The following is a 12096-nucleotide window of genomic DNA, read 5'->3' as shown; positions in this document are numbered from 1 at the left end:
TAACAACAACTGTACAGAAGAGGTGTAGGTAGTTCATGACAAACTCCTGTAGTGATCCAAATTATTAACCATAAGTTGCTACAGTGGATCAAACTATTTTAAGAAGGAACTGCTGCTGGAGTTCATATCCTTTACAAGGAATTGCTGTAGTTACTGAAATGATGTACATTAAGCAGTGACAGGGCCTGAAATGGTTCACAAAGAGTTGCTCCCAAAGTTGTAAGATTTTTCATTCATTCATTGCCAGACACCATGTATCCCAAACGGGGTGGCCAAGGGCTTAGAGTTAATTGTTTTACAGGGAGGGGCACTAATCCTCCACCAACCCCACTTGACGTAGGGATGCCAACAGCATCTGGTGTTCCCAGGCGGTCACCCATCCAAGTACTAACCAGACCCAACGTTGCTTAACTTCGCTGATCGGACGGGAAGCGGTGTACTCAACGTGGTATCCTTTTTTAGGGTAATGACTAGAATATGAGTCGGTTCTGAAAACAGCTTATTTATATTCGACGTGTCTTTGGTAACAAATAATATTACTCAGCACCTTATATCTGTCACATTCTTCCCTCTCTTTACCCTCTTCTCGTGACGTCTGCCTATCCTTTTTAGATATTGCCGTATTATTAAAACAAATTGAGTGTCTCTCGGAAGTTGCTATACTCACTTTGTTATTATTAAACTCGGCGCACTCACACTATAATATTATTGGAATATAGACAACAAATTTGAGACAGGGGTAGGCTGGCTTACAAGTGCACTCAATATTCTTAAATGTGTCATAATCCTTTGAAACTACTGTCACTACATAAACCATAGACCACATTGATGACAAAAATATTAGCATCTCTGGAAGATGTGTAACTGTACATTGAAGCACTTCACGGTATTTTTACGACCCTGCACCTCTACCAACATCAACATCAGTGACTGTTCGTGTAAGTACTCCTCAGGCAGTGTGATTATGTATGTTTATACTTTAAAGATTTATAACTTATTATCGTTGATTATCCAACCACTTGCACAGCTTATTACCTTCAGAATGTTATAACTGAGGAGGAAGACTCCAATCTTGATGAATACTTCTGTTATTGTCCGTCATCAGTATGGCAGGCAGCCTACAGTGATTTTGCACTGTTAACTACACGATATTAAAAATAAATTGCAGCACATGTATGATATAGTTTTATACGTTAGCTGCCATTCATAACCTATTCATTGCTTACATATTATGTAGACATCCATTGTAATGTTAATGCTGTACCTTTTTTTATTTTTTTTAGGGGGCATATTAGAGTATATGCAGTCATACACCCCCACAGAAAATAATAATGCCAGCCATAAAAGGTCTGCGTGTCATAAGCCACAACGATTGATTTTAAAGTAGTTTGCAAGGAAGAGTCAACTTTAAATTGTGTGAATGAATTTCCTTAGATGTTTCTGGTCAGTGAAGCAACATACTGCAGACAGCTTGTGCTGATAATACCATTTCCTGAGTTCAGTACAGATGTGAATGGTTGAGAAAATATTGGTAAAATATGAAATACAGGGTTAACTTTAAATAAATACTAAGTTGTTAAGGACACTGGTAGAGCCTATTGGTATGATTACAGTAATTTCTTGTGACCAGGCTCCTTGAAATGATTTATGTTATTCAGGAATGTGTAGAACCCTCTTAAGTAAGCTTGTTAAAGTAACAATAACCATTACTAGACACAAACCAAACAACAGCTCACACTTAACAAGGTCATGTGTGTGCAAGGGACAACATATACATATTTCAACAGTTTTGAAGCAAGCAAAAGTAAATAGACTGAAACAAATTTGACCAAACAGAAGCTCATTTTACAAGGCAACTTGTGCAAAGTACTGTTTTATTTTCTAACATCATAACATGCACAGTGGAACTGATTAACCTGCCCCGTCCCGTCGACGTATGGGTACATTGCAACGATTTGCATTTGCCAGTCCCGGCGACGTACCGGTACGTCGTGCAATTGCAAGGTTCCTAATTTGCACAATTTTCAATTTTCGCGCGTGATTTTTCGTATGTATACACGGGACACCTTCCTCTATTCCTCTACAAAATGACAAGCAAGGACAATGCCTTACACCGCATAACCTCCCCCCTCCCCCCCTCACGCCATTGTCTTGGCAATTCACCTGTTACCAGTGACCTGGCCAGTAAAGATATTCAGGGCCAGAGTGATTCCCCAATCGATGACAATGTGGAGGATAATGTTTACACAGCATTAGAAGAAACAGTCAGAAATAATGATCAGGTAATGTGGCAAAAAAAGGTCAGGCATGGTGATTAGTTAGTGAGTGAAACAATGCTTATAATGCCTTTATTACTGCTTGAAAACCAATATACTCTCATACTACATATAAATTCGTACCAAGTAAATAAATAAATACCGTTTAAGAGTGGATAAAATAGTTACCCTCCCATAGAACTCGTTTTCTTTGGTGCCAGCATGTTAGAAAACCCAGTCAGGTAAGGAGGGACTCCTACCTGGATTGAGTATTTTAAACCTTAGGTGAGCAATTTCTCTATGAATTTTCGATGTTTCTCACCAAAAGCGAAGGTTTTAGCCCCCCCCCAAAAAAATCGAAAATACCTCGGGATTGGAGGATGTCGGAGGTGCGGAAAACCTCGGGACGTGACGGGTTAAAGCAAGTACAGTAAGAACTGTTAGTTACACTTCTGCTTCTGATTGTGCTGTCATTATCAAAAATACATTGCAGGGAGTCTGATGTCTAGCCAGTGTTGTTATTTTACTACCACTATGCCTCAGGCTAATATCAATGTAATCTTTTCAGCATGGATCTACAATATCAGCGGCTGCGAGACCTTCAGCGTCTCCAACCTCGTGTATGACATCGGACTGTTGTTGACAGAATGAACCCTTTAGAGGCTATGACCAGCGCAGAATTTCTGATGTGGTTTGACCTCAGCTAGAAATGTGTTGTCCAACTTATTGACACAGTCCAAGGGCAGCTACCAATTGCAAGAGAAAGGCAAAGTAGCTAATATACAAGTGATGTATATATTACCTTCCCAACATTGAATTCTGTATTCTTATGATGCTGATACTTATCCTGTCAACATTCCTCAGATAATAGTAGAGTTACATCTCCCCCAACCCACTCCTGCAGGAAAGGAGAATGAAGTGGATGAAAGTGCTGTACAGGACCTGGCAGGAAATGCTGAACGGCAGAGAAATCATCCCTATTATGACCTAAAAGAAAAACAATGGTGTTGGTGCTGTCCACATCATATGCCTGTTTCTTGAAATGCATTATGAGGACTAATTAGTTCTGCTCACCTTTTCAGTCCAGGGATGTCTTTTATATTTTTTCTGTTATTGTTGCTTTTCTGCTGTTATAGAGTAATGCCTGTGTGGCAAAGCAGACAAATCAACTGCAGGCAAGCAACTACCCCTTGCAGGCCCATCCTGTTCAGTGAACCAACATTCCTTGATGGTAGACAGTGCCTCACCACAGCAAGAAGCGAGGAAAAGTGTGGTCTAGTTCCTGGATGGATGCTGCATTTCTGTCTATACGAAGTTAATAGGGGCACCATTGTAGTTCCCCATCATCCCATAAATTAAGGTACTTAAATGGTCATCAACCAGCATCGTAAATATTTTCTTTGGTTACAGGATATCATAAGGCATGTCATTCATGCAGATGCTCCTGAAGCTAAAAGAAGAGAATACTGCTCATACCAGATTATTGTACTGAGCTTAGGAAAGTCACCACTAGGACTGTAGTGGCAGCAGCAGATAATAACCTTTCAGCTAAGGGATATGTGATGTATTTTATTATTGCTGGACAATATTAATCTGCTTTGGAAAGATCAGGTGCAGTGAAAAAAGTTGCAAGGACTAGTTATTGCAACACTTTCTAATGCTCATATTTCTACCAACCGGCAGCCATTTATCAATTATCTGTATAAACACTTGGCCAACAGGCTTTTATCAATTATCTGTATAGACACTTGGTCAACCGACATCAGTTATCTGTATAAACACTCATGAAGTGGCATTGTGAGTAAAACCCTAGCTTTACACAAAGGTTTAAGCTGACTGAAAGTATATAATTATTTTCCCCCTTTAAAAAATACTGGCATATCAATGGTCAGTCTTCTACCCTTATATGTGGTGGATTATAGTACACTGGCTTTGGGCCCCTTTGCCCCAAAAGTGATAATATGGGATTAGCTTTCTGTTTATTTTACTGTGTGCAGGACAGAATAGCTTTGCCTTATGCCTGTACATTCCTGATGGGGACAAATTGGATACTGGATGGCTTAATGAATTAAGATTTTTATTATGTGTATGTGTGGTGAGCCTGGCATGCATCCTTCTTGATGAATCAGGATGCCAGAAAACTGCAATCTCTTGTTATGTAACCATTTCCACTGATTTATGTTTAATACCTTGTGATTCTTTAGTTGTCTTCGTGCTTTGGAAGCACAGTTATATTGAGCAGTTTACAAAGCATGCCAAACATGTCATAGCTACAGTGTCAATAAAATCAGGCTTACGGTTTAGATAGGAGAAAATAGTGGCAAAGACAACATGAGCCTAAGGGAAGGGTGCTGTAATTGCAGCCACTATTTTCTCTGCATGTCCAGTATATACAACTCTTAACAGACCTTACTGATCAGGCCTCATAATGTATTACTACTTTCTGTAATTTACAAGCAGTGTATACTTGATATAATATGTAAAAGTATATTAACGAATGTTTGGTAGTGTACTCTATATATATTTAATACCTTTATACCTTCAGTATTTGAACCGGATGAAAATTAATGAAAAACGAATTTAGTCTTTTAATGAAAACTTTATAACGATACTTCCTTTATACCATGAGATAGAAAAAAGACCTTATGATGTATACATATACTTACCTTTTGAGGCTGTTGTAATGTGAATGTGTTTAAAGTACATTATAATGTGCTGAAACATTATATGTCAAAATATTTTATATGAATATGTTAGTCTTCCCCCTTTCACATTATGCAAAGAAATGTTGCAGAGTTAATACAAGGGTGTCCCAGGACTTAATGCAGAAAAAGCAAGAGGTGATTCTTGAGGTCATTTTATGACAATACTATAGGAACATGCCTGATTCTTTGTGTATCTAATGCTGAACACCTTCACTCCAAAAAGGGTGGCCACAAGCAAATTGCTGTCAATAGCATTTTGAAATCACGTGAAAATCTTTTGGTGTCATTCTGTTTAAAGAAGTTACTGGTATAGAAAAAGTGGGTCAGAAATTATAAACTGTGAAAAAAAGGCTACTGAGGGAAGAATATTATACTAACGTCAGGTCCATCACATGCATTGACACAGTGGTGATTCAAACCTCCTCCTCGATTTAGGCCAATATTCCTTGAGTTTGGCAATCCAACTCTTCAGGAGGGAAGCCACCATCACAAATGTGGATAATATCCCTTAAATGAGAAAAACTGCATATTCTAGTACTAGAAATGAAAACTATATCCCTTGTACACTGTTATAATATGCGTTTGTCATTTGTATTTTTCATACTGTTTTGTCTGGGTGTACTTTCATACCTTGTTTATATTCTACTGGGACCCTATTGAGGTAGCATGCCATGTAAGCTACCTTCTTTTCTTTATTAATTTGAGCATTGTATGTATTAATATGAAGAAGCCTTATTTAGAGTAATAAAGATAGATGAGTGTCATGGTTAGAATGCTTTATAAAAGGTGAAGTTTTATACCAGTATTATAAGGTAATATTTGTTTTCAGGACTGTATTTGTGATTGAGTTGAGTAAAGCTTGGGAAGCAGCAGCCAAGTTGTTTTTTGTCACATCAATTTACTCAACTCAGTAATGGAGAAACTACTGAAGCCAGCTCGCCTGGATTTGGACCCCAGCTCTCCCACTGCAGCAAAGGAATGGCGGCATTGGCACAGGACGTTTTCCAACTTCATTCAAGAGTGTGGGGATAAGGCACCAGACAAGCTAAGGGCACTTGTAAACTGTGTTACCCACAATGTCTATGAGTATATAGAAGAATGCACTGATTTTGATTCTGCCATCTCAGTTTTGGAAGAGTTATATGTTAAGACACCCAATGAAATATTTGCTAAACACTTACTTGCCACTCGTCAGCAAAAGTCAGGTGAATCTTTAGACGAATTTTTGAGAGAACTTCGAAAATTGGGTAATGATTGTAATTTGAGAGCAGTTAGTGCCGAACAGTATAGGGAGGAACTTATTAGAGACGCTTTTATTAATGGACTAACCTCACCTTTGATTCGCCAGCGTCTACTAGAAAATAAAACCTTAGATCTACAAGCAGCATATGATCAGGCTTATTCCTTGGACCTAGCTCAACGCAATGCCAGTTCTTACAGTTCCCTCACTCCTCAGTTTGGACATACTGCCACTGTGGTGACCCCTGATGGTGTACAGATGGAGGGAGATGATACTATGAAGAATAGGCCTACATCTGAAAACTGTGAGACAGCTATTGAGAGTCAGGTATTGGCAGCCACACTATCCACAAAGAAGAAGTGTTATTTTTGTGGAGGTCCTTATCATAATCGTAATACTTGCCCAGCACGAAGCTCTGCCTGTAATAAATGTGGCAAGAAAGGCCATTTTGCTCGAGTGTGCCAATCTAAGACCTCAACATTTGCTGGCAAGACTACAACGGCGACCGTGTTTGACTCTCCACAGCCATCATTTCTCGCTACTGTCACTGGCACCACTTTTCCTCAGAGCCTTCATCGGGCAGCCACCTCGACATCAATCAATGGGCGGAAGTTGATGGCACTCATTGATTCTTGTAGTGATGACAGTTACATAGATGAAGATGTTGCACGGGACTTGAAGCTACAAGTACATCAAACTGACAAGAATGTTACCCTAGCACAGAAATCACTACACACGAACTCTCAAGGCTATGTCAATGTAGACCTGAATCTCCATCTTAATGGTCAAACATATCCATCTACACGTCTGGCACTGATGAAGGATTTGTGTTCTGGGGTGCTGCTTAGCCAAGACTTTCAAAAACAACATCAGAGTGTGACTATTGAGTATGGCGGACCTAAACCAGCACTCAACTTACCTGGTACCAATTCATATTGTTCTCTAGCAGCAGCTAATGTAGATGAGCCTTCTCTTTTCCAACATTTACTCCCTAACTGTAAGCCTATCGTCACCAGGTCAAGATTCTACAGTAAAGATGACCGAGAATTCATTGAAGAGGAGACCAATCGTCTGCTTGCTGAAGGAATTATTGAGGACAGCTTGTCTCCGTGGAGGGCTCAGGTTGTAGTAGTAAAGGACCCCTTGAACAGACATAAGAAGAGGATGTGTGTTGACTACTCACAAACCGTAAACCAGTACACAGAGCTAGATGCATATCCATTGCCAAGAATCGACACCATGGTGAATGAACTCTCAACATATAGTGTGTTCTCAACTTTTGACTTGAAAAGTGCCTATCACCAAGTTCTGCTGAAGGAATCTGACAAGAAGTACACAGCTTTTGAAGCCAATGGCCGCCTGTATCAGTTTTGTCGAGTACCCTTTGGAGTGACAAATGGAGTTGCAGTTTTTCAACGGACTATGGATAGACTGGTGAAGGAGGAGAATCTTCAGGGTGCATTTCCATATCTGGACAATGTCACCATTGCTGGACACACTCAGGAAGAACATGATGACCGTGTGCGGCACTTTCTTGAGGTCATCAACAAGAGAAGTCTAACCCTTAATGCTTCTAAAACAATTAAGTCTGTGCGCTCCATCAACATCCTTGGCTACTGTGTAGGAAATGGTGTCATTAAGCCTGATCCAGAGAGACTCCGACCATTGCAAGAACTGCCACCTCCTATGAACCAAGGATCTTTGAAAAGAACAATGGGCATGTTTGCTTACTATGCCAAGTGGATACAGGATTTTTCAAGCAAAATTCAACCATTAGCAAGAGCAAAGAAGTTTCCTTTGGATGAAGAAGCTTTGAAGGCCTTCAGTCTGCTAAAACAGGAACTTGAAAGAGCAACCTTATACTCAAGTTGATGAAAACATACCTTTTGAAGTTGAATGTGATGCCTCGGAAGTAGCAATCTCTGCGGTACTTAACCAGGGTGGAAGACCAGTGGCATTCATGTCTAGGACACTACAAGGAAGTGAAGTGCACTATCATATTGTTGAGAAGGAGGCTATGGCCATAATAGAAGCCGTGTGTAAATGGAGTCACTTCCTTGCTAGACAGCACTTTGATCTCATAACCGACCAACGTTCTGTAGCCTTCATGCTTGATAACAGGAAACGCACTAAAGTTAAGAATCACAAGATCCAGGAGTGGAGGATGGAACTCGCAGCCTTTAGCTATACTGTACATTATCAACCTGGTAAGGACAATGTAGTACCTGATACCTTCACCCGAGCCTTTTGCTGTTCTGCGGTCTCCACATCATCTACTCTCAATGAACTACATGATAGACTCTGCCACCCAGGAGTGACTCGTCTACTACACTTTGTGAGGTCCAAGAATCTTCCCTTCTCCACTGAGGATGTGAGGAAGGTGTGTTCCTCCTGTAAGGTGTGTGCAGAGTTGAAGCCAAGGTTCTACAAGCCACGAGAAGGACAACTAATCAAGGCAACACAGCCGATGGAGAGACTGAGCATCGACTTCAAAGGCCCTCTTCCAACTGCTTCACGCAACCCCTATCTGCTTACTGTTATTGATGAATATTCTCGGTTCCCCTTTGCTTTTCCATGTCCCAATATGAATACAACAACAGTAATCAAGTGCCTAGAGAAAATATTCAGCCTGTGTGGGATGCCTAATTATGTTCACTCCGATCGAGGAACATCATTTATGTCTAAGGACCTCAAAACATACCTCGCACAGAAAGGAGTAGCAACAAGCCGAACTACTCCTTATCACCCAACTGGTAACGGACAAGTGGAACGACTCAATGGCACTATATGGAAGGCGATTCAGCTGGCTCTCAAGGCTCGGAACCTCTCTGAAGAACATTGGGAATTAGTTCTTACTGATGTATTACACTCACTCAGATCCCTTCTGTCTACTTCGACTAATGTCACACCGCATGAACGATTCTTTGGGTTTCCAAGACGTTCATCTTCTGGGAGCTCTCTGCCTTCTTGGATCATGACATCAGGACCTGTATTATTGAGAAGATTTGTAAGAGCAAGCAAGAGTGAGCCTCTAGTGGATCAAGTGGAACTTTTAGACGTTAACCCAACATATGCTAATATAAGACATCCGGATGGACGGAAAACGACAGTTTCCATTCGTGACTTGGCCCCATGTCCAAGGGATCAAGTTGACTACACTGCTGCTGATGGCCAAGAATCACTTTCACCTCCATTGTCACCAGAGGCATTACCTACAGCCGCACACCAAGGAACACCGAGGAGTATTGAACCTAATCCGGAGGCCAAGATGGAAGTGGATGCGGCAACACCTTTAGTACGGCGATCAAATCGTGTGTCGAAGGCTCCAGATCGATATGGGTGGGACTGAGTATTTAGAGGGTTATTGGATGGTAGTCTCTTTTTCATCTAGAAGGGAAGAATGTTATAATATGCGTTTGTCATTTGTATTTTTCATACTGTTTTGTCTGGGTGTACTTTCATACCTTGTTTATATTCTACTGGGACCCTATTGAGGCAGCATGCCATGTAAGCTACCTTCTTTTCTTTATTAATTTGAGCATTGTATGTATTAATATGAAGAAGCCTTATTTAGAGTAATAAAGATAGATGAGTGTCATGGTTAGAATGCTTTATAAAAGGTGAAGTTTTATACCAGTATTATAAGGTAATATTTGTTTTCAGGACTGTACTTGTGATTGAGTTGAGTAAAGCTTGGGAAGCAGCAGCCAAGTTGTTTTTTGTCACATCATACACTAAGTTGGCTCATAATTTCACACCATTGTCCTCCCTACCCCAACCAATGTAGCTAGGTGGGAAAACCACTGCCAGCATTGAATAACAGCAATCTGAGCCCTGATTACCACTGTGATATACACCAGCATATTATCTCATTTTCTGGATAAATGTTAATAAACATGAAAATCTGCAAGGTATTAATCTTATTTCTGCCTATAACTGATAGCTACTTTTTTTCAGGGAATGTTTTATCCTAGTAGTTAGATTTCTCCTGTGACACTTGTGTCAGGAATCAGTACTAATGGAGATAATTTTTAATCTACCCATCTGCCGACGAACAAGAGGGTCACATGACTTAATCTAGCCATCACCAGCCAAGTTGCTGCCTGGCAATTCTGTTTTGCCTCAACTTCTTTGAAAGTAACAGATGCCTTCCTGTTCCTGCTCTGGTTTCCTCAGGGTCTATCTATCTATCTATTGCCAGACGCCTCAATCCCGTTTGGGGTGGCCACAAACAAATCGCCTCCAAGTCGCCCTGTCCCCCGCCATTTCACTGCCCTGCTCCCAACTCACACACCCCTCTCTCAGGGTATTTGATGTAAATCACTAGGGTAAAGCTGGAATTTGTTTTGATTGGACTGATTTGCTTGGAGTCTAGGTTAAGTATTGCTACCATAAATGGTTTGTAATTGACTCACTTTTGAGGTAAGTGGTATATCTCAGCTACTGGAAATTTCCATAACATGACCAACAAGTCACAAAAAAAAAAGAAAAAAAAAAAAGTTCACCACCAAGATGATAGCAGTATGGTCTGAAATTAGAAAAATGCCATCTGAAAATCAGAGCCAAGTATATAGTGAACCTAGCCATTAAGAAAGCATTTCTTCCATCATAACCTTGGCATCCTTCTTTCATGACAATGGTACCAGTACTGCTTCATGGGGCTTTTATGGGGTTTACACAAACTAAGCTCTACAAACCTTGGCCTGTCTGAGAGAAACCACTTCTTTTTTCTTTGGAAATTATCTTCACATAATCATAATAAGGTAATTAATTTCATTAGTATACAATTTCATGCTTCTAAACTTTTACTCGTATTTTAAGCTTTCATGTTAAAGGTCATGTAATGAATCCCCAGTGATAGAAGTATAAGCTGCTAAGAAAACACGACAGCACATTATGTAACACTGCATAGCTTTGGCACACATCTGAATTGACAAAAACTAGTTGGGGTGGAAATGGCAGTATATACATTTTTCCTGAATTATTCTATATAGACACTCGCCTTGTTATTATACTTTGCCTTTTTTTTTTTTTTTTTTTTTTTTTTTTACTGGGATGTTCTGGTGAGCCCAATCTAGCTGCATTCAAGGCGTTACTTATCTCCTCCCACGTCCTCATATTTACCAGAATTATCCCTCCATCTGTCTTCATATTAAAGATTACGTTTTTCTTTATTCAATCCTCGATGAGATCAAGCGTGTCATTTCTCTCTTCAGTGATGATAATCCCGGGAAACAGTTTGACAAATGACATAAACAAACACAAATCGTTCGATTATTACTGGTAAGCCAGTGGCTTTCATCAGCATAATATCTTATTTCTGGCATCTTATACATCTTCTAACCTGTTATATCTTTATTTTACAATGTACAAATGTTTATGAACGATGCCTCTCTTATGCTATAATGATGCCAGAGGTATTTTGATTGTTGGATTTTTTATTTGTTTCAGACAATTCGAACACAGTCATATATGCAGGCATACCAACATTACCGAAAAGTAGCTGCTGGCATACCAATCGGCTCACGAAAGCACACGTCCGATCAGCTGTTTTAGTAATAACAAAAATAGAGTTTGGCTTTCCTTAGTGCAAGGAAGAGTGTGCTTTCCAGAGACATGCTCAATATTTTTTAATAATACAGCCGAGTTCTCCTTCACTCCCGTTCACTGTCGTCCCTATCCCCTTATTATCTTATTGGTCTTCTCTTAGTCTAATTTCCTCCTTTCTGTGAGGATACTCTCTCACTGTTTATCTATCCATGTCTATCTTTCTATTTCATTATGGTATATATTATGGACTAAAACGTATGTATATTATATGCTGTATATATATCCCGTTGGAGCCCAGTGTCCAGAGTATTGGACACAACTGGGAATTTTCACATTTTAATAAAGT

The 12096-nt window shown here is 39.9% G+C and overlaps 1 protein-coding gene and 1 pseudogene across 1 annotated transcript; one reads left to right on the top strand and one right to left on the bottom strand.

Moving 5' to 3' along the window:
* Positions 1 to 344: 344 nt before the first annotated feature.
* On the bottom strand, positions 345 to 462 carry LOC145415513 (5S ribosomal RNA; annotated as a pseudogene).
* A 5411-nt stretch (positions 463 to 5873) lies between these two features.
* LOC145415425 (uncharacterized) lies at positions 5874 to 8072 on the top strand. Its single transcript, XM_080284704.1, has one exon. It carries the CDS (start codon positions 5874 to 5876, stop codon positions 8070 to 8072), a length of 2199 nt encoding a protein of 732 aa, XP_080140830.1.
* The last annotated feature ends 4024 nt before the right edge of the window (positions 8073 to 12096 follow it).

This window comes from Coenobita brevimanus, chromosome 102, assembly GCF_032717465.1.
Source record: "Coenobita brevimanus isolate Jiangsu-jjx chromosome 102, ASM3271746v2, whole genome shotgun sequence".
Classification (NCBI taxonomy): domain Eukaryota; kingdom Metazoa; phylum Arthropoda; class Malacostraca; order Decapoda; family Coenobitidae; genus Coenobita; species Coenobita brevimanus.
Note: the sequence above shows the minus strand (reverse complement) of the source record. Positions and strands in the feature narration are given on the sequence as shown.